Source organism: Rhinoraja longicauda, chromosome 7 (assembly GCF_053455715.1).
Source record: "Rhinoraja longicauda isolate Sanriku21f chromosome 7, sRhiLon1.1, whole genome shotgun sequence".
Taxonomy (NCBI): Eukaryota; Metazoa; Chordata; class Chondrichthyes; order Rajiformes; family Arhynchobatidae; genus Rhinoraja; species Rhinoraja longicauda.
In genome coordinates this window covers 54208555-54232754 of record NC_135959.1, presented here as the reverse complement: position 1 = coordinate 54232754, position 24200 = coordinate 54208555, and the positions used below count along the sequence as shown (strand labels likewise).

General features: G+C 43.9%; 1 protein-coding gene across 2 annotated transcripts in view; it reads right to left on the bottom strand.

The window, feature by feature from the left end:
- The window catches only part of rev1 (REV1 DNA directed polymerase), an 87611-nt gene extending 64391 nt beyond the window's left edge, over window positions 1-23220 (bottom strand). For both annotated transcript variants that reach the window (XR_013547484.1, XM_078402609.1), the window contains exons 1-4: window positions 23036-23220; window positions 7685-7750; window positions 3984-4116; window positions 3551-3719 (exon numbers count right to left, since the gene is read on the bottom strand). Coding sequence is in view for 1 of the 2 variants with exons in the window: in XM_078402609.1 (XP_078258735.1) it covers window positions 3551-3719; window positions 3984-4116; window positions 7685-7741 (359 nt within the window). In the remaining variant the exon portion in view is untranslated. The remainder of the gene's footprint in view (window positions 1-3550; window positions 3720-3983; window positions 4117-7684; window positions 7751-23035) is intronic.
- Between the last annotated feature and the right edge of the window lie 980 nt (window positions 23221-24200).

The window sequence follows — 24200 nt, the reverse complement described above, 5'->3', positions numbered from 1 at the left end:
GGAGGATGATTTGTTGGATACGCTGGCTGATGGGGTGGAAGGTGAGGACAAGGGGGACTCTGTCCTTGTTGCGAATGGGGGGAGGGGGAGCAAGAGCGGAGCTGCGAGATATAGAGGAGGCCCTAGTGAGAGCCTCATCTATAAAGGAAGAGGGGAAGCCCCGTTTCCTAAAGAATGCCCTAGTGCCGATGCCCTAGTGTGAAACACCTCATCCTGGGCGCAGATGCGGCGTAGAAGGAGGAATTGGGAGTAGGGGGATAGACTTTTTGCAGGAGACAGGGTGGGAAGAAGTGTAGTCCAGATAGCTGGGGGAGTCAGTGGGCTTGTAGTAGATGTCAGTCACTAGTCTGTCTCCTGTGATGGAGATGGTGAGATCCAGAAACAGTAAGGAGATGTCAGAGATGGTCCAAGTATATTTAAGAGCAGGATGGAAATTGGTGGTGAAATGTATGAAGTCAGTGAGTTCTGCATGGGTACAAGAGGTAGCACCAATACAGTCGTCAATGTAGCGGAGGTAGAGTTCGAGGATGGGGCCGATGTACGTCTGGAACAGGGATTGTTCGACGTACCCGACAAAGAGGCAGGCATAGCTAGGGCCCATGCAAGTGCTCATAACTATGCCTCTGGTTTGGAGGAAGTGGGAGGAGTCAAAGGAGAAGTTGTTAAGGGTAAGAACCAGCTCTGCTAGGCGGAGGAGAGTGTTAGTAGATGGAGATTGGCTGGTTCTACGGTCGAGGAAGAAACGGAGGGCTTCAAGACCATCCTTGTGGGGAATGGAGGTGTAGAGTGACTGGACATTCATGGTGAAGATGAGGGAGTGGGGGCCGGATGTTATTAAGGAAACGGAGAGCATTTGAGGTGTCTTGGACATAGGTGGGGAGGGATTTGACCAGGGGGGATAGGATGGAGTCGAGGTAGGTGGAAATACGTTCGGTGGGACATCAACAGGCAGAAACAATGGGTCTGCCAGGACAGTTCTGTTTATGGATTTTAGGGAGAAGGTAAAATCGGGCCATGCGGGGCTGGGGAACGGTAAGGTTGGATGCATTAGAGGGCAGAGCACCGGAATTGGTGAGATCAGTGATAGTGTTGGTGATTACGGTCTGGTGCTCGTCGGAGGGGTCATGGTCCAAGGATAACTAGGAGGAGGTGGCTGAGAGTTGTCGTCTGGCCTCAGTCCGGTACAGGTCCTCACACAGCACCTCCCTTGTCAGCGGGTTTGATGACTAAGTCGGGGTTGTTGCAGAGTGAGTGGAGGGCTGTACGTTCAGGAGGGGAGAGATTAGAGTGAGTCAGGGGAGTGGAGAATTTGAGGCGGTTAATGTCACGCCGGCAGTTGGAGATGAAAAGTGCTAGTGAGGTAGTTAGGAATAGTTTGGATAGGCGCAGAATAGATTTAATAGAAATCTGATTGGTAACTTTTTCATGTAAAGGGTGCTCAGTTTATGGAACGAGCTGCCAGAGGAAGTAGTTGAGGCAGGTACTATCGCAACGTTTAAGAATCATTTAGACAGGTACATGGATAGGACAGGTTTTGAGGGATATGGGCCAAATGCAGGTAGGTGGGACTAGTATAGATGGGACAAGTTAGCCGGTATGGGCGTTGGGCCGGAGACTCTATGACAATGCAATGTTCAACGACAATGCTGTTTTACTGATAGCTCTCTCTCCGCCGCTGCCTTTCCGCTGTGCTGCAAGCCACCCACCAACCACCACCACGAACGGATGCCTCAATCCACTACGACCAAAATCCATTATATAGAGGTCCGTAATTGCGAGGGTTTACTGTAAATAGATTTTTGAATGGCTTTTGATTAGGACCCTCAAGGTTGGTTGATTCCAGAAAATTAAAATGTATGGGATTCACAATGACTTGGTTGTATAGATTCAGAACTGGCTTATTCATAGAAGACAGAGGGTTAGGGTGGAAGGTAGGTATTTTGGCCAAAGCTCTGTGACCAGTGGAGGTCCACAGGGGTCTGTGCTGGGACCTCTGCTGTATATATAAATAAATGACTTAGACGTATGATGGGTTGGTGAGTAGTTTTGCTGATGTTATTAAATTGGAGGAATTGTAGACAGTGAAGTATGGTGTCAGAAGCTATGGTGAGATATAGATCACCTGCAGAGATGGGAAGAAAAATAGCAAATGGCATTTAACCCAAGCAAGTGTGAGGTGTTGCACTTTGGGAGGATGAATGTAAGGGGACAGCATACAGTTAAAGACAAAATCCTTAACAGCACTGAAGTGCAGAGATCTTGAAGTCCAAGTTCATAGCTCACTGAAGGTGGCAGCACAAGTGCACAGGGTGGTAAAGGTGGTGAATGATATGCTTACCTTCATTGCTAGGGGCTTTGAATATGAGAGTTAGGAAGTCAGAATGCAGCACTATAGGACTGTGGTTTGGCCACATTTGGAGTCTTGCGTGCAGTTCAGTCACCCCATTATTGGAAAGATGTGAAGACTTTGGAGAGGGTGCAGAGGAGGTTTACTAAAATGCTGCCTGGATTAAAGAATTTCAGCTACAGGGAGAGGTTGGACAGACTTGGATTATTTTTTCTGGAACAGAGTTTCAAGGGAGACGATAGAAGTATATAAAATTATAAGGGAGGGAAATAGATAGGGTAGACAGTCAGAACCTTTTTCCCCAGGGTGGAAATGACCAACACTAGAGGACATAGTTATAAGGTGAGAGGGGAAAAGTGGGGCAAGTTTTATTTTGCACTGAGTAGCAGGGGCCTGGAACGCTTGCGAGGGATGGTGGTGGAGGCAGATACGATGGTGGCATTTAAGAGGCTTTTATATTGACACATGGAACTGCCGGAAATTGAGGGATAGGGATCATGTATAGGAACAAACACTGTGTACTATTCTTCCTACTGCACTGGAAAGTTAACTAATATATTCACTCCTACAACATCAAAACTAGAGCAACTATTCTGAGATTGCACCGATGTCTAAAAGTCTTGAAATGTGTTTAAGCTTATATTGCATCAAATACAATTTCAATAAAACTAACAATTTCGTATAAACAAAAATAACAAGTAGTTTCTCATTCACAAAAATGTCAATTTCATTAGATTGCTGCCACAAATTGTTGTTGCATTTCCATAAGAATGTGCAAAATACCACAATGCAATTTGGGAGCTGTTCCACTAAGATATAAATTTCACCTAAAGGTCTTACCATAAATTCCAGCGCACACAGATAACACAAATTAAGGACAAGGCACAGCAAAAGTAAATACATAGCAACAATAATAACTAATTTATAATACTAATAAAATCCTAAAAATTTGGAAATAGATTTGACCACAGGTTTAGAATTACATGCTTTTGTTACAAATGTTGCATTAAATCTTACCTTTTCATTTAAATCAATTCCATTATCCAGTTGGGAGCTTACATATACTTAAGATTGAGGTTATATTGCAGCCAATTCATAAACAGCATCATGGAAAGATTCATAAACATTCGGTGTTTAGTGCATTCAGTGTAATTTTCTTCTCACCCAACACATACTAATAATAACTATTGTACTTTTACTGACCTGTCTGTGATCCAACTAGGCCGAACAACTTTTTCATCCTTCAGTTCTTTTATTTTTGCATTTGGCAGGTTGGTTGCAATAATGTGTGTAGTTTTAGACCTTGAGTAGTACATGTGATACTGGCCACCATGCAGCATCATAAGCCTTCGAAGCTCATCAGCTGTTGGTTCTAAAGCAGAACATTTCATTTAAAGACGGTGAAAAAAAACAGGGCCTAGACAGTATTCTGTGTCCTGGCATCCATAGAATTTCTTATAATGTAATTTCTTCTACTTCTATTTTTGACAGTTATTTAGTTACATTGCATTCAAACTAATTTTACCTAAAAATACCAATTCACTCTCAACCCAGCTGACATGACATATGTTCGCATTGGGTCTAATTTTCTGAAAGATAATAGTGACTCCAGTCTAATTTTTAAAAACAAACATACCTGTGTAACCATTGACATAAATTGTAACACCTTTGAAAATGCAAGATGTTGTCCCTTCATTTTCTTGTTGAAGTGAAGAATCTGATTTGAACTGCCTTTCCAGCTTGTCGATCTTTGCTGCCATAAAACCACCCTTGGGGAAATTCAAGAGATTTTGTGAAACTTCAGTTGCACTGATTTATACGGACACAATACTTAGTCGTGAATTAAAAACAAAATATTTTAACTTGCATCGTCCTGAGAGTCCTTTTAGTTTTGAGATATAGTGCGGAAACAGGCCCTTTGGCCCACTGACCAGCAATCACCTCGTACACTAGCACTCCCTACACACTGGGGGCAATTTACAATTTTTACCAAAGCTAATTAACTTACAAACCTGTATGTCTTTGGAATGCAAGAGGAAACACCAGAGCACCCGGAGAAAACCCACGCAGTCACGAGGAAAACGTACTAATTCCGTAGAGACTGCACGCTTAGTCAGGATCAAACCCGGGTCTGTGATGCCGTAAGGCAGCATCTCTACCGCTGCATCATGCCGCCTATTCCTTCATTCTCCTATTTTTGCTAAATTTCTATTGGTTATTTATAAAACTACTTATAACTAAATTTATACATATATTTTGGTGATATAATACTTCCAAAGACATGCAGGTTTGTAGGTTAATTGGCCTCTGTAAATTGTCCCCAGTGTGTAGGATAGAACTAGTGTACGAGTGATTGTTGGTTGGTGCGGACTCGGTGGGCCGAAGGGCCGGATTCCACACTGTATGACTAATCTAATACTTCCACACTTCGCTTAGTTTTCTGCTTGCGTAATTTTAGAAAGTCTTGGCCCTTGCTGAAATTTATTGCAAAAACAGAGGACTAAAATAAAAGTGCAGTTTAATGTCAATTATCATCCGAGGTGATAGAAAAATCAATGCAAAGGAACCAAACTAATTCCAGATCAATTGCTGTGTGTAAACAGGAGGAGGAGCTGATATCCATGCAGAGCAAAACCTTCTCTGGTGAATGATTAAATCCCAAAAGTTATGTGTTTCTTCAGTATGTTCATTTATTTTGACACAAAGGCCATTTGGCACATTGGGGTTATGCAGACATAAGCTCCATCTCCCCTCTCATTTCCCTGTGGCTGTGCAATTTATTCTTTCATATGCCCGTTAACTAATCATTGGATTATTTGCCATTTATCAACACAAAAGGTTCATTTGCAGTAGTAAGAGAGAATGTGCCGATGGAGTTCAAGGTCATACAACAGTACAGCACAAGAATGTACTTTGGTCCACAATGTCTGTGCAAAACATGATGCCAAATTAAACTAATCCCATCTGCCTGCATGATCCATATCTCTCCGTTCCCTATCCATACATGTGCCCATCTGAAAGCTACCGCTGCGCCATGCCGCCCATTCTTTCATTCTCCTATTTTTGCTACATTTCCATTGGTTATTTGTAAAACTGCTTAATACTAAATTTATACATATATTTTGGTGATATAATACTTCCAAAGACACTTTTGTATCAGTTCCATCATTAGTTGACACCCATGATAGCCTGTTCCAGACACCAACCACTCTGTAAAAAAACGCCCTGCATATCTCCTTTAAACTTTTCACCTCTAACTTTAAAGCTATGCCTTAAAGCAATGCTTTTCCACTCTGGGGAAGACGATTCTGATTATCTATCCAGGCTAAGCCTCTCATAACTTTATAAACTTCTTTCAGGTCTCCCCTCAGCTTCCAATGCTCCAGGGAAAACAATGCAAATTTGTTCAACTTATACCTCTAATTCAGGCAGCAACCTGGTAAACCTTTTCTGCACCCTCTCCAAAGCCTTCATATCCTTACTGATATGTGACAACCGGAACTGCATACAATATTGCAAACGTGTCTTAACCAGAGGTTTTACAAAGCTGTAACATGACTCCTATGTTCAATACTCTGATCGATGAAGGCAAGCGAACAATATGGGTTCTGTACCATTCCATCCACTTGTGTTGCTACTTTCAGGGAGCTATGAACTTGGACCTGAAGATTCCTCTGTATATCAGTGTGGTTAGGGATCCTGCCATTAACTGTATAATTGCCCCTTACGTTTGTCCTCCCAATGTGTAACATCTCACACTTTCCCGGATCAAAATTAATTTGCCACTCCTGTGCCTTTATCTGTAGCTGATCCACATCTTCCTGTATCTCTTGACAGCCTTTTTCACTCTCTGCAACTCTATCAATCTTTTTATCATCTGTAAAGTTATCAACCAGCCCATCTACATTTTCGCCAGCTCATTTATATATAAATATACACACACATCACATGTCCCAGCACTGATCCCTGCAGAATGCCTTTAGTCATAGACATCTAGCCGCCACTATCCTCTGCCTTCTACAGGTAAGCCAGTTCTGAATTCAAACTATCAAGGCACTGTCGATCCCATGAATCTTAGTCTTCTGGATCTGCCAATCACAAGGGGTTTTGCCAAATGCCTTACTGAAATTCACGCAGCCAACATCCACTACTCTAATCAATCGCCTTCATCATCTCCTCAAAAATCTCAGTTAAGTTTGTAAGATAATGGCCTATCCCAACCAAGTCTCTGTAATGGTCACAACATCACAGTTCCATGCACTGATCCAGGCATTAAATTCATCTGCTTTTCCCAAAATACTTCTAGCATTGAAATACACATGATTCAACCCATCAGACTCACCCTGATTATTAACCTGTCCCTGCCAGTCCTTCCTTTCTGACAAACTTGTCATTAACTGTTGTATTGTTCAGTTAGAATATATTTCAATGTGTTGTGGTATTGGCATCTAGTGATGGTCCATGAGTTAGGAGAAATAAATGATACAATTGAAGGAATTATAAGGCAGCAGCCTGAATTAGAAATGGCTTGCCTTGTGTAATTGGTCAATTATAGGTTATGTATAATGTTTTATTTAGCAGAACTCCTTAAAATTTGATGCTTTATGTATACGTGAAGGAGACTTAAAGCAAGATTGCATGGATGAACCAGAAGCAAGAACATAAGCCAAAGGTCATATAAACCCCCCAAAAACATAATATGGTAATACAAATTTCCTTGGTATTCTGAAAATTACTCTTCATATTGAATTATCAACTCTTCCTTGTAAAATTAAGGCATGGTCACAGTGACCATTAATGGTCAATATTTAATCATTTCAGAGAGTGTAGGATTAGTGGGCAAACAGTCCTTATAGCTCTTAAGCACATATTAAAGTTATTTACACAATGAATAACGAAGCAGACACTTTACTAGATCCAGTAAAGTGCAAATAAATAAACCAACTGCTTTTGCCATCAGCTGAGGAAAGAATATATCCTATGGCATCTGGAAATCCTTCCATTCTTTGAGCAATATGAATGGGTTTCAAATATCTATTTACATCTTTAGCAGTGGGGAATGGGGGATTGACTTAGAATCTCATCCAGAAGATGGGACCTTTATCACTGACTCTTTCCTTCTATGTTGAACTTAACTGTGAAGTGCTGTGCACTCAAATTTTAGAATGAATCATGACCCACAACATTCTGTTTCAAAGGCATAAATATGGCCTGCTGAACCAAGCTGCCACATGGAACTACAAATCTTATTAAATTAGAAAGTGTGTCAATGCCAATACACAAATAGAGAACAAAATTTACGAATTTAGCAGATTATCAGAGGCAAATTGAACATACCCAATCCCTCCAGCCATCTTCTTCGCCGGCACGTTTCCTCCATCCTCCACGGCTCATAGTAGTTCTCTGAGATTTAATTTCATATTGGTGGTTTTAGAGCATAATGTCTTAACTTTATATATGTGAAAATAGAATGCAAGGCCAAATACAATTATTCACATCAAAACATTAGTAACAGAAGCAACATTAGCAGAACTGCATGACTTCAAATGTGCCATCAACGTTGTGATTGTTAATTCATATGGAAACAATGTTCACTAAATCCAAAAGATAAATCCAACATAAATTACACAAGCATCGTTAGATGCTTCAGTAAAACAGCATTCCATGAGTATAGAAATTTGTTTTGTAAAAATTAAAGTCTCTACTGAAAACAGAAAATCCTCAAAATGTGCATAAAATATCAACATCCAAGGTGAAAATGCTATTGTTTTGGTTATAACTTCAACACCCCCCCCCCCCCCCCCCGCACCATGCCAGGAATACATTCCAGCAAATAACATATTCTTGTGACATAATCTGCTCAAATCTTGAAGGACTGATTAACGATAAATCGTTTTTTTACTTCTGAATAGTACTTACAAAATACACAGGAGAAACAAATAATTATTTAAGAGCCTCAGTAGGGAGCAAAACATCTGTAGAACTTGTGTGACAAGAATACTCCAAGGGTTTGGTGAATGCATTAAACAGGAAGTAGTTTTGATCTGGAACTTCAAAATTATAATTCAGTTTTAAAAATACTTGTTCCTATTTCTCAAAATGCAAATTATAGTGATATTTACTCTCTTGATTTATCTGTTGGGAGATGCAACAGTTCCCATTTTTGTTATTGCCATTATTGAGACTGCTCTCCTTTTTTGAATGTACAGCAACAATAGTGAAGTATTTCTGTAATGTTATGGTGAGACCTGGTGATCTGGAGAAAGGGCTTTACAATTTGTTGCTCCCTGCTCCCATACTGCATCATGGATGTTGTAATCAGCAAGACAATACCGTTTAGTCAATTCCAGTGCTCTGTAAAGCTCATTAAGATTGCCCTTGCAGCATCCATCACTTCAGCACAGTGGGCGGATGTGTTAGCATATTAACAATGCTGCAATTGAAAATGTTATATTTTCCTAATTCTGTATATCCATTCAACTCAATGTGCAAATAAGAAATCATTGTCTCGTATGGAACATCAGGATGTGCTTCCAACCTTCCATTCAAGGCGTTATTTATGTTGCATTTACCCTGTTGACTGGCAAAGCTACAATTATTCAAGTAAAAAACACAGGGCAAGCCACTGAAAAATTATTACAAACAACACCAAAAGAAAATTGAGAGGTTGTATATTCTTTTTCATGTAGGTTGTGCTTCTTAATATCGCAACGGTTCTACCCGAATCATCTAATCCAATAAACATTTATTTATTTAAATAATTAGCATGCCAAAACAAAACGTAATCTGGGATGTCACTGAGTCACACGTTGTAAAACAAGTTTGAAGGATTGCTTTGCATGAATACGAACCACCTGGAACTGTCCAAATAACAGCACATCTTAAGATAGAGGAACAACGAAAGCATACAAAAGATAGAAAGAATGGTGACATTTATTTATAAGAAAATAACTACAGATGCTAGTACATATCGAAGGTATTTATTCACAAAATGCTGGAGTAACTCAGCAGGTCAGGCAGCATCTCAGGAGAGAAGGAATGGGTGACGTTTCGGGTCTCGACCCTTCTTCAGACGGGTCTGAAGGGTCTCGACCCGAAACGTCAACCATTCTTTCTCTCCTGAGATGCTGCCTGACCGGCTGAGTTACTCCAGCATTTTGTGACATTTATTTATAGTTGGTTTTAAAAGACATCCCAGAAAGCTTCATAATTCACCCTGAAACTATTTACATTACCCGCATGTGCCCTGCCTGATTGTGGCCACCAAATCTTCCTTCACCTGAACAAGCCTAGCGGAGTATAAAGGGTGAATATCTTCAGTCTGAAACATTCTAGACTTCAGAGGTGTGACCTGAAGCCCTGACCCAAAAAATCCCTTGATAATTTTGACTGCTTGTAAAGTTCCACATTGGTTTTGTCAGTATTTTAATTGTTTTTTAAAACATTGAAAGATTATCTTTAAAATATATTTTAAATGAAAAATTTAATTTAAAATAAATTAAGATATAATAAATGCTATACCTAAAAACTTAAAAATTAAACTTTAAACAAATTAGTGTGTTGAGTAAAGAATTTATCTTCCACTCTTCTTTCGCCTTTCAATTCTCAGTGCATTGCTCGCTCAGCCGTCTAATAAGATCATGGCTGATCTGAATTAACCCTAACATTATATCCCTGCACTGCTCTGTTAACTTTAGACTTGAGATACAGCGTGGAAATAGGCCCTTTGGAAAACCGCGTCTGCGCCAACGAACTTAGAACAATAGGTGCAGAAGTAGGTCATTCGGCCCTTCAAGCCACCTGATCATCTAAAATCAGTACCCCATTCCTGCTTTTCCCCCCCATATCCCTTGATTCCTTCAGCCCTAAGAGCTAAATCAAACTCTCTCTTGAAAGCATCCAGTGAATTGGCCTCCACTGCCTTCTGTGGCAGTGAATTCCACAGATTCACAACTCTCTGGGTGAAGAGGTTTTTCCTCAGCTCAGTCCTAAATGGCCAACCCTTTATTCTTAAACTGTGACCCCTGGTTGTGGACTCCCTCAACATCGGGAACATTTTTCCTCCATCCAGCCTGTCCAATCCTTTAAGAATTTAATATGTTTCAATAAGATCCCCTCTCATCCTTCTAAATTCCAGTGAATATAAGCCCAGTCCACCCATTTTTTCATCATATGTCAGTCCCGCCATCCCAGTGAACCTACTCTGCACTCCCTCAATAACAATAATGTCCTTCCTCAAATTTGGAGACCAAAATTGCACACAATACTCCAGGTGCGGTCTCACCAGGGCCCTGTACAACTGCAGTTGGATCTCCTTGCTCCTAAACTCAAATCCTCTCGCAACGAAGGCCAACATGCCATTAGCTTTCTTCACTGTCTGCTGTACCTGCATGCTTACTTTCAGTGACTGATGTACAAGCACACCCAGGTCTCGTTGCACCTCCCCTTTTCCCGATCCTACACACCAGGGATAATTTACATTTTTTTTAGAAGTCATTTAACTACAAACCTGTATGTCTTTGGAGTATGGAAGGAAACCAGAGCACCCAGAGGAAACCCACATAATCACAGGGAGAATGTGCAAACTCCATACAGTTCAAACGGCACCCTTAGTCAGGATCAAACCCCAAATCTCTTGTGCTTCAAAGGTAGCAACTCAACCGCTGCATCACTGTGTCGCTACCGTAACCTTTCACCACTTGCTGAATCAGGTATCAATTTAAGACTCAGATTGCACCCCTCTCCCCACTTTGAGGAAAATAGTCCCAATGACTCGACCTTCTAAAAAAAACAATCCCCCTCAAGGCGGCACAGCGGTAGAGTTGCTGCCTTACAGCGAATGCAGCGCCGGAGACTCAGGTTCGATCCTGACTACGGGCACCGTCTGTACGGAGTTTGTACGTTCTCCCAGTGACCTGCGTGGGTTTTCTCCGAGATCTTCGGTTTCCTCCCACACTCCAAAGACGTACAGGTATGTAGGTTAATTGGCTGGGCAAATGTTTTAAAAAATTGTCTCTAGTGTGTGTAGGATAGTGTTAATATGCGGCGATCGCTGGGCGGCGCGGACCCGGTGGGCCGAAGGGCCTGTTTCCGCGCTGTATCTCTAAATCTAAAAAAAATCTAAATCATGTGTCTTAAATGGGTGACTTATTTTTATACAGTAATCCCAAGTTCTAGATTCTCCCATAAGAGGAACCATCCTCTCCATAACCTTCCTATCAAGAAGCCTCAAGATCCTACATGTTCCTTCTCACTCTTCTAAATTCCAATATTAACCTTTCCTGTCCATACCTTTACTTCACAAGATAACCCATCCGTTCCAAGTATCAGTAAACCTTCTCTGAATTTCTTCCAACACATTAACGTCCACCTTGAACTGAAAGATCAAAGCTGAACACAATATTCCTGTGCATCAATAGCTCAAAAATGAACAATGATATTCTGCAGGCCTTCCAAATGACTTGCTGCACTTGCAAAGTGGCCTTTTGCAAATCATGGACTAGGTGACCTAAGGTCCTCTGCATCCCAGCATCCTGACTGATGACATTCACTTCTGCTCAGCACGGATCACAACATTTGACTGTCAATACATGGCAGTACATGCATTTAAACAGTTATATGCTGATTCCATTTTAATATATATTAGTAACATCTGGATTAAACCTCTAACATAATCTTTGCAAGTCCTAAATTCCGTGCTCTTTTAAGTCCAATGAATTACAAGCAGTTGGGACCTGCAATGCTAACCATAGTGGAGCATTGCACTCCTTTCCTGCATGGGTTGGAGATCAAGCTGATCCAACTAAAGAATGCATACATATTACCACTCTACATGACACCTCTGATATTAACTAGCAATGGACAAATATAGTTCATAAGTTATAGGAGCAGAACTAGGCCATTTGGCCCATCAAGTTTGCTCTGCCATTCAAACATGGCTGATCTATCTTTCCCTCTCAACCCCATTCTGCATTCTTCCCATTACCCCTGATACCTGTACTAATCAAGAATCTGTCAATCTCTGCGCTAAATCTCAAATATCTTGTATCTACATGAAATAACACATTTCTCAATTAAGCTCGAAACTTGCTTTTGTGTTTTGCTGTCCCTCTGAGCGATGGGATATTATGGATGATAATGATATACACGTGTAGCTTGGAGATAGTAGGAGAGGTTGCAGTAGGAGAGGTTTTTTTTGTGATACCCAATGTGTGACCCTCCCCCTGGGGCTAGATCCAAACCAGGGAGCAATACCACCTGAGCACATGACAGACGGGTTACTGATACTCATCACTCCTCTAACTGCATGGAGCAGAATTGCAGATAAAGATTTGGATTCTGCCATGACAAGTTTCACTTGACCTTCATGGCCTTCTGTGGCAAGATATCATGGCTGGATCAGTCTCACACCAATATTTGAAAATCTGACTGGGGGTGGGTGGTGGTGGGGATAGGTAGCACTCTATACAACCACCAATTCTTGTTGAAGCTACTTGAAGAGTTGACCTGCAACTTTTAAACAATAACCCAATAGGTGGCCAAAAGTAAAGTAATTAAAGGACTAGACCTTACATCACCCATAGCATTTAAGGCAGCAGCAAATTAACAGATTAATGTGTAATGGGTAAACCATTACACATAATAGCTAAAACCGTCTGCATAGCGAGTGTGAGCAATAACAACAAAAATGAGCTTACTTATGAAACTTGTCATTGTGGCAGAATCCAAATCTTTATCTGCAACTATGCTCCATGCAGTTAGAGGAGTGATGAGTATCAGTAACCCGTCATGTGTCATGTGCTCAGGTGGTATTGCTCCCTGGTTTGGATCTAGCCCCAGCGGGAGGGTCACACATTGGGTATCACAATTAAAAAAACTCTCCTACTGCAACCTCTCCTACTATCTCCAAGCTACACGTGTATATCATTATCATCCATAATATCCCATCGCTCAGAGGGACAGCAAAACACAAAAACAAGTTTCAGGCTTAATTAAGAAATTTATAGTATTTCATGCAGATACAAGATATTTGAGATATTTCATGCACATAAGACAATAGACAATAGGTGCAGGAGTAGGCCATTCGGCCCTTCGAGCCAGCACCACCATTCAATGTGATCATGGCCGATCATTCTCAATCAGTACCCCGTTCCTGCCTTCTCCCCATACCCCCTGACTCCGCTATCCTTAAGAGCCTTATCTAGCTCTCTCTTGAATGCAATAAGATATTAAGAGTTGTGGTTTATGAAAGATACAGAGAAACAGCGCGGAAACAGGCCTATCGGCCCACCGGGTCCGCGCCGACCAGCGATCCCCGCACATTAACACTATCCTATACCCACTAGGGACAATTTTTACATTTACCACGCCAATTAACCTACATACCTGTACGTCTTTGGAGTGTGGGAGGAAACCGAATATCTCGGAGGAAACCCATGCAGGTCACGGGGAGACACGTACAAACTCCGTACAGACAGCACCCGTGGTCGGGATCGAACCCGTGTCGACGATGCTGCATTCGCTCTAAGGCGGCAACTCTACCGTTGCGCCACCGTGCCGCCATCATTGCCAAGAGTCATCATTGCCAATCCCTCCAACTCTTGCCAAGAGTCATCATTGCCAATCCCTCCAAGCTCACTTATTCATATTCTGTCTGTTATTGATGTGTGCATTAGAATTCAAGGAAGACTCTTTTTTAAAGGTGTGTAGTCTCAAAGCACAATGTTGTGTGGTAAAAATACAAGCTGTCAGCCAAAACATCGGTTGATAACAAGAAATGTTTACATGTTAAAAATTGCATATGAATGTACAAACACTTGGCTCCTCTCATTTGGCCAGGATGGGTATGATTTGTCAGTCCATAATTACAGGACAGATGTATAACAAACATATAACATATAACAACTACAGCATGGAAACAGGCCTGTCCGGCCCTACCAGTCCACGCCGACCATTCTCCCTGACCTAGTCTCATCTACCTGCACTCAGACCATAACCCTCTAATCCCCTCTTATCCATATACCTATCCAATTTACTCTTAAATAATAAAATCGAGCCAGCCTCCACCACTTCCACCGGAAGCCCATTCCATACAGCCACAACCCTCTGAGTAAAGAAGTTCCCCCTCATGTTACCCCTAAACCTTTGTCCCTCAATTCTGAAGCTATGTCCCCTTGTTGGAGTCTTCCCCACTCTCAAAGGGAAAAGCCTACCCACGTCAACTCTGTCCGTCCCTCTCAAAATTTTAAAAACCTCTATCAAGTCCCCCCTCAACCTTCTACGCTCCAAAGAATAAAGACCCAACCTGTTCAACCTCTCTCTGTAGCCTAAGTGCTGAAACCCAGGCAACATTCTAGTAAATCTCCTCTGTACCCTCTCCATTTTGTCAACATCCTTCCTATAATTTGGCGACCAGAACTGCACACCATACTCCAGATTTGGCCTCACCAATGCCCTGTACAATTTCAACATTACATCCCAACTTCTATACTCGATGCTCTGATTTATAAAGGCAAGCATACCAAACGCCTTCTTCACCACCCTATCCACATGAGATTCCACCTTCAGGGAACAATGCACAGTTATTCCCAGATCCCTCTGTTCCACTGCATTCCTCAATTCCCTACCATTTACCCTGTACGTCCTATTTTCATTTGTCCTACCAAAATGCAGCACCTCACACTTATCAGCATTAAACTCCATCTGCCATCTTTCAGCCCACCCTTCCAAAAGGCCCAAGTCTCTCTGTAGACTTTGAAAATCTACCTCACTATCAACTACTCCACCTATCTTAGTATCATCTGCATATTTACTAATCCAATTTGCCACACCATCATCCAGATCATTAATGTAAATGACAAACAACAGTGGACCCAACACAGATCCTTGGGGCACTCCACTAGACACTGGCCTCCAACCTGACATACAATTGTCAACCGTTACCCTCTGGTATCTCCCATTCAGCCATTGTTGAATCCATCTTGCAACCTCACTATTAATACCCAACGATTTAACCTTCTTAATCAACCTTCCATGTGGAACCTTGTCAAATGCCTTACTGAAGTCCATATAGACAACATCCACAGCCTTGCCCTTATCAATTTCCCTGGTAACCTCTTCAAAAAATTCAAGAAGATTAGTCAAACATGACCTTCCAGGCACAAATCCATGTTGACTGTTTCTAATCAGGCCTTGATTATCCAAATAATTATATATATTGTCCCTAAGTATCTTTTCCATTAATTTTCCCACCACAGACGTCAAACTAATAGGTCTATAATTGCTAGGTTTACTTTTAGAACCTTTTTTAAACAAAGGCACAACATGCGCAATGCGCCAATCTTCCGGCACCATCCCTGTTTCTAATGACGTTTGAAATATTTCCGTCATAGCCCCTGCTATTTCTGCACTAACTTCCCTCAATGTCCTAGGGAATATCCTATCAGGACCTGGAGACTTATCCACTTTTATATTCTTCAAAAGTGTCCGTACCTCCTCTTCTTTAATCATCCTAATTTCCATCACTACTCTACTTGTTTTGCTTACCTCACATAATTCAATATCCTTCTCCTCGGTAAATACCGAAGAAAAGAAATTGTTTAATATCTCCCCCATTTCTTCCGGCTCAGCACATAGCTGTCCACTCTGACTCTCTAATGGACCAATTTTATCCCTCACTATCCTTTTGCTATTGACATATCTGTAGAACCCCTTGGGGTTTACTTTTACATTACTTGCCAAAGCAGCCTCATATCTTTTTTTCGCTTTTCTAATTTCCTTTTTAAGATTCCTTTTACATTCTTTATATTCCTCAAGAACCTCATTTACTCCCTGCCGCTTATATTTATTGTATATCTCCCTCTTTTTCCGAACCAAGTGTCCAATTTCCCTGGAAAACCATGGCTCTTTCAAATTATTATTCTTTCCTTTCCACCGAACAGGGACATAAAGACTCTGTACTCTCAAAATTTCACCTTTAAATATCCTCCATTTCTCTATTATATCCTTTTCATAAAACAACAATTTCCATTTCACTCCTTTTAAATCCTTTCTCATCTCCTCAAAATTAGCCTTTCTCCAATCCAAAATCTCAACCCTTGGTCCAGATTTGACCTTCTCCATAATGATATTGAAACTAATGGCATTATGATCACTAGACCCAAAGTGCTCCTCAACACATACCTCCGTCACCTGACCCATCTCATTTCCTAACAGGAGATCCAACACTGCCCCTTCTCTGGTAGGCACCTCTACGTATTGCTGCAAAAAACTATCCTGCACACATTTTACAAACTCCAAACCATCCAGCCCTTTAACAGAATGTGATTCCCAGTCTATATACGGAAAATTGAAATCACCCACAATCACCACTCTGTGCTTACTACTAATATCTGCTATCTCCTTACATATTTGCTCTTCCAATTCTCGTTCCCTATTTGGCGGTCTATAATACACCCCTATAAGTGTTGCTAAACCTTTCTCATTTCTGAGTTCCACCCAAACAGCCTCCTTAATCGAGCCTTCTAGTCTGTCCTGCCAAAGCACTGCTGTGATATCCTCCCTGACAAGCAATGCAACACCCCCACCTCTTGCCCCTCCGATTCTATCACATCTGAAACAATGAAATCCTGGAATATTTAATTGCCAATCGCAACCCTCCTGCAACCATGTTTCACTGATCGCCACAACATCATACTTCCAGATGTCAATCCAGGCTCTAAGCTCATCCACCTTTCTTACAATGCTCCTAGCATTAAAATATACACATTTAAGGGACCCATCATTTCTTATTCTCAGTTTATTTCTTTTCCCTTCTTTCTCTCCTACATATTGGGTCTGAGTGTTTCCCTTTTCTGCCTCCTGCCTCACACACTGCCTATTAGCTATCTGTGTTTGAGTCCCTCCCCCCAACCGTACTAGTTTAAAGTCTCCGCAGTTATTTTAGCAAATCTCCCCGCCAGGATATTGGTTCCCCTCGGGTTCAGATGCAACCCGTCCTTTTTGTACAGGTCATACTTCCCCCAGAAGAGGTCCCAATGATCCAGAAACTTGAAACCCTGCTCCCTGCACCAGTTCCTCAGCCACGTATTTATCCTCCACCTCACTCCATTCCTATTCTCACTATCGCGTGGCACAGGCAGTAAGCCTGAGATTATTACTTTGGAAGTCCTTTTTTTTAACTCTCTTCCTAGCCCCCTGAATTCTCCTTTCAGGACCTCTTCCCTTATCCTACCTATATTGTTGGTACCTATATGTACCACGACCTCTGGCTCCTCTCCCTCCCCTTTCAGGATATCCTGGACACGCTCAGACACATCCCGGACACCGGCACCAGGGAGGCAAACCACCATCCGGGTCTCCCGACTGCGTCCACAGAAACGCCTATCTGACCCCCTCACTATAGAGTCCCCTATTACTACTGCTCTCCTCTTCCTTTCCCTACCCTTCTGAGCAACAGGGCCGGACTCCTTGCCAGAGGCCCGGGCACCGTCGTTGCCCCCAGGTAGGCTGTCCCCCCCAACAGTACTTAAACAGGAGTACTTATTTCCAAGGGGTACAGCCACCGGGGTACTCCCTAGTCCCTGCCTCTGTTCCTTGCCCCCCCTAACAGTGACCCACTTGTCTACCTCCCGTGGTCTAGGAGTGACCACCTCCCTGTAACTCCTATCTATAACCTCCTCACTCTCCCTGATCAGACGGAGGTCATCAATCTGCCGCTCCAGGTTCCTAATACGGTCCCTTAGGAGCCCCATCTCGTCACACCTGGCGCAAATGTGGATGTCTGGAAGACTATCAGACTCCCAGATTCCCCACATCTGACACCCAGAACAAAAAACTGCCCTGGCAGTCATACTCTCCAAACAAAGCCCCGCGCTCGGTTACTAAACCTACCGCCCGGCCGCTACTCCAACCGCTCCAACCGCCCACCCAAAAGAACTGAGTGATCTCCTGGGAGAGGCGAAAAACCGGATAAAAAACCCAGGCCAATTTGGGAAAAAATCCGGGAAATTCCTCTCCGACCCCAAGCTAGGCGATCGAAACTAGTCCGGGAGATCACACAGGTCTTACTCCTTACTATCCCCACACAATCCCCACACACTACTTCTTTGCTCGTGTAATTTCTTTGCTCGCGTAGGAAAGAACTGCAGATGCTGGTTTAAATCGAAGGTAGACACAAAATGCTGCAGTAACTCAGCGGGACAGGCAGCATCTCTGGAGAGAAGGAATAGGTGACGAGAGGGGGAGAGTGGTTATAATGATGCTGCCTGTCCCGCTGAGTTACTCCAGCAACTGGCGTCTCATTTTTTAGCTCGCAAAGAACTGCAGATGCTGGAATCTTAAGCAAAACACAAAGTGTTGGAGGTACTCAGCGGGTGAGGTGTGAATTGTGATGTGAAGAAGAATCCCGACCCAAAACGTGACCCGTCCATTCCTTCCATAAATGCTGCCTGACTCGCTGAGTTTCTCCAGTACTTTGTGCTCTGCACATTTAATTTCTAGCAGTTTATCCCACTCTCCAATATTACCAATAATGCTTTGCTAAATTCTTCAAAAAGCACATTGCGTCATAAAATATTTTCCTATCCATACAAAAACTTTGTTTGCTATGAAGTAGCAAGGTTTAAACATCATTGCCATCACTCTATTAACCCAACACCACCACTCTACATCTGTCCCAAAACCAAATTTCAAAATACCATGGAACTACTTCTAAGACCAAAAAGGACACATTAGGAGGAGGGGGAGTTCAACGAGATCTGGGTGTCCTAGTGCATCAGTCAATGAAAGGAAGCATGCAGGTTCAGCAGGCAGTGAAGAAAACCAATGGAATGTTGGCCTTCGTAACAAGAGGAGTTGAGTATAGGAGCAAAGAGGTCCTTCTACAGTTGTACCGGGCCCTGGTGAGACCGCACCTGGAGTACTGTGTGCAGTTTTGGTCTCCAAATTTGAGGAAGGATATTCTTGCTATGGAGGGCGTGCAGCGTAGGTTCACTAGATTAATTCCCGGAATGGCGGGACTGTCGTATGTTGAAAGGCTGGAGCGATTGGGCTTGTATACACTGGAATTTAGAAGGATGAGGGGGGATCTTATTGAAACATATAAGATAATTAGGGGATTGGACACATTAGAGGCAGATAACATGTTCCCAATGTTGGGGGAGTCCAGAACAAGGGGCCACAGTTTGAGAATAAGGGGTAGGCCATTTAGACCGGAGATGAGGAAGAACTTTTTCAGTCAGAGGGTGGTGAAGGTGTGGAATTCTCTGCCTCAGAAGGCAGTGGAGGCCAGTTCGTTGGATGCTTTCAAGAGAGAGCTGGATAGAGCTCTTAAGGATAGCGGAGTGAGGGGGTATGGGGAGAAGGCAGGAACGGGGTACTGATTGATAGTGATCAGCCATGATCGCATTGAATGGCGGTGCTGGCTCGAAGGGCTGAATGGCCTACTCCTGCACCTATTGTCTATTGTCTATTGTCTATTGATTTTATAGATGTAACTGGTTTTGTTTATTATTGTCACGTGTACCGAGGTACAGTGCAAAGTTTTTGTTTGCGTGCTATTCAGAAAAGACATGATTAAAATCAAGCTGTCTACAGTGTACAGATAAAGGATAACGGGTACAACATTTAGCACGATAAAATCTGATTAAAGATCAAAGGTCTCCAATGGGGTAGAGGGGAAGTCAGGACTGCACTCTAGTTGATGAGAGGACCGTTCAGTTGCCTGATTATAGCTGGGAAGACTGCCCCTCAATCTGGAAGTATGCTTTTTCAAACCTGCACCTGTTGCCTGTTGGGAGAGAAAAGGGAGTGACCAGCGTGAGATTACTCCTTGATTATGCTGGTGGCCTTGTCGAGGCAGCGTGAAGTGTAGATGGAGCCAATGGAAGGGTAGATCCCTCTCCAGTGTCTAGAAATCCCTGCAGAGGGTAGTCCATGTTTGAGATGAGGTTTGAAGGAGGAGGCACTGCTGCTTGGTTGACTGTGGCCTTGGGTTTACATCTTGACCTCTGTGTCCTTGATCCTTCAGAAGGCCAGACTGTATTGGCACACTGAGATTATGGTTGATTTGATAACTGATGCCTGCCTTCATTGTGTGGTGGGCGAGATAATGGAACTAATTAACCTTTTTTGTGGGGTCTCTTTGTAGACCTTTATCGTCAAGGATTGCAAGGCAAGTGGGTAAGTACCTTTGTTTTGCAGATTGTTTGGTATATGATCCATTTTCACATTCATTTCAATTAACAAGTCAACAAAGATCTGGTGTTCAGCATCTGAATGCATCAGCTGTGTTGACCAAGTTTATATCATGACCTTGGATCCAGAGTGGAAGTTATGCAGATTCAACAGATTCCCACTAGTTTTGTAATTTAGCTTTTGCTAGTGAGAAGATTGTTGGATTAGAGTGACGACATGGCCTTGCTTTACCTTTGACTGCACAGGGATCCAGTCTGAGAGGATCCACTGGTCTGAATCACAGCTGCATGCTGTCAGGTAGTAAATATGAAGCAGATGAATTTCTAAGGTCATTTGAAGAGGGATCACCACAATTAGTTTCTATTAAGAGTCAAGATCAATAATGGCCACACATAATCCTCCCTGCACATTTCTTGGAGCTGTCATTCAGTGAAGATCATGGCCACATGCCTCTTGTTGGAAGGAATCTTCAGTGCAACTCACAGAGCAACTTATCAACCATGGGTAGGTGCTGATTGAAGAGGTCCCTGGCAATAAACATCCCTCCCTCAGGCAGCAGGGACATCGTTCTGCAATTAGTGCGATCAGATTTGCTGCCTTTGCTGCCCAAAACATCACCTATCCATGTCCTCCAGAGATGCTGCCTGACCTGCTGATTACTCCAGCATAATAAAGTTGGAGGACAGGAATCAAGGGGGAAATGGACACACTATCAGCTGCAAAATATCACTGCAGTGGTTCTTCAAGAAAACCTCTTGGGTTTATCACACCCAAATATTAAGGAAAAATAGCTGAACGTCTTAATCTGACACACTTTTTTCTAATAATAAAAAAAATGTACTCTCAGATTATAAGGCACCCTCAAGATTAGTGAAGAGAAGCCAGTGCTTGTTATGTTTTACTTTAATTTTCTACCATGCCTTTCTTGAGCTAAATGAACAACCACAAATAAATTTCAGGCTATATTTTCTTTATATAAATGAAGAATTATATAATTCTTCACTGGAAATTGCTCACTAAATCTAGTATTTGACAAATCTGATTATCATCTAAATTCGCAATTGCTTTTTTGAGCGGCTGCTATCCATGTATTAAAGCAAATCTGACTGTTTCTTAGTAACACACTAACGTGCAAATATCACAGATTAAAGAGGAAGTGTGCTGGCAGATTGGAGATAAAGGGTTCTCATAAATTAAAAAGAAATCAGAATGGTTTGGCATATGAGGATTCACCTCATCAAGCACACACTGGTTCTTTGCAGAGTGATCCACCTAGTCCCAATTACCTCTATTTACCAAGAGCCATGAAAATAAGTTTCTTTCACGTAAAAATGTTTCCTTTATAACCACTCTCCCCTTATCGTTTACTCATTTTGAATGAATAGTGTTATAGTCGGAAACAGGCCCTTTGGCCCAACTTGGTCTAACATTCCGCCTGCTTCACCATCTAATCCCATTTTGAAAATGTACATCTCTATCATAGAATGTTCACATCACAATGAAATATCAGAATGAAAAAGCACCCCTCTTCAAACCCCCTCCCTACATTCCCCCCTCCACCCGCACAGCCCCATCCCCTACACCTACTCCATCGCCACTCCTCCTGCACCCCTCCTACTGTATCTGCACCCCCTCCACTCACACCCCCCTCCACTCACACCCCCCCTCCACTCACACCCCCCCCTCCACTCACACCCCCCCCTCCACTCACACCCCCCTCCACTCACACCCCCCCTCCACTCACACCCCCCCTCCACTCACACCCCCCCTCCACTCACACCCCCCCTCCACTCACACCCCCCCTCCACTCACACCCCCCCTCCACTCACACCCCCCCCTCCACTCACACCCCCCCTCCACTCACACCCCCCCTCCACTCACACCCCCCTCCACTCACACCCCCCTCCACTCACACCCCCCCTCCACTCACACCCCCCCTCCACTCACACCCCCCCTCCACTCACACCCCCCCCTCCACTCACACCCCCCGTCCACTCACACCCCCCCTCCACTCACACCCCCCCCTCCACTCACACCCCCCTCCACTCACACCCCCCCTCCACTCACACCCCCCCTCCACTCACACCCCCCCTCCACTCACACCCCCCCTCCACTCACACACCCCCTCCCTCTGTTTCTGCACTTATACCTCCTCCTTCTACCCCCTCATCACTGACACTACACCTGCACCCCCTCCCTCTGTACCCTCACTTACACCTCCTCCTGCACCCTCTCCTACCCACCCGCGCCTCCTCTCCCGCTCCACCCCTCGCCGTGACCCCGTCTACCCGAGCGCTGCAGACGGGGGCGGGACTGTCTCGGGTCTCCCGGGATCAGTGTCGGCGCCGCCCGGCCTGTCGGTCGGGGGGGGGGGAGCCCGGGCTGCGGCCCAGATACAGAGACCCCGGGGGAGGAGGCGGCGCCTGTTGTGTCTGCGGCCGGCCGGCCGTGCGCCGGGCTGGCGGGGCGGTCACGTAGCCGGCGAGCTCTCACCTCACGGCCCCGCACTCATCGCCAGGCCTGGCCACCGGCGGCCCTCCGTCCCCTCGCCCCGCCTGTCGTCCGGCGCCGTCGCTCAGTCTGGGCGCCGAGCTCGCGCTTCCCCCATTCCCGGCTCCGACGCCGCGCTCCCTCCAACCGTCACCGTCTTCAACCGTCGCCGCCGCCTCTCCGTCTCCGGCGCGTCCCGACCCCGCAGCGGCACCTGGCGGGCAGATCCCGCTACTGCAGCCCACCACAGCGGCACCTGGCGGGCAGATCCCGCTACTGCAGCCCACCACAGCGGCACCTGGCGGGCAGATCCCGCTACTGCAGCCCACCACAGCGGCACCTGGCGGGAAAATCCCTCAACTGCAGCCCACAGTGGCACCTGGCGGTCCGACCCCGCCACTGCAGTCCACAGCGGCACCTGGCGGTCCGACCCCGCAACCGCAGCTTACAGCGGCACCTGGTGGTCCAACCCCGCAACTGCAGCCCGCAGCAACGCCACCTGGCGGCCACATGTCACAATTGCAACGGACACATCGACGCCCTGCGGCCTGCATCCTCCGCAGCGCCACCGGGCGGTGACGCGCTGCAACTACGCCCACAATACAAACACCGGATCAATTTTCATCCGACACCAGAGGAATTTGGATGCTGAGCTAGCTCGATAATACACCAACCAGGTGTAATAATAATAACAAAATAAACCAGATAACAAGTGACAAAATAAACCAGGTTTATTTCACTTCATAAAGAGATTTTTTAAAAAAATCAAAAGTAAACTTTATTCAGAATAAAAACCAAAACTGTCCATAAACTCTTCTTTGATTCTGTATCTATACAATCAATAGAGTCCTATTCAATAGTATTCGAGTGTATCTTTAAACAAAACACCATTGCTACTTCAACCCAGTAAGTGTAAAGGGGACACAGGCAAGAACTATATTCAACACTGTATCGTCCCTATTTGCTCCACCAATTGTGCTTGAGTTTAGCTTGATTGTATTTATGTGTAGCATTATCTGATTTGATTGGATAGCATGCAAAACATGCTGGACCTCAACACATGTGACATTAATAAATGCAAACAGGGGAGGGTTATGAAAACTTGGTTAATGACAACATCTGTTTGGAAATTATGTAAATAAAAGGGTGGCCACTTTGCCACGTTTCT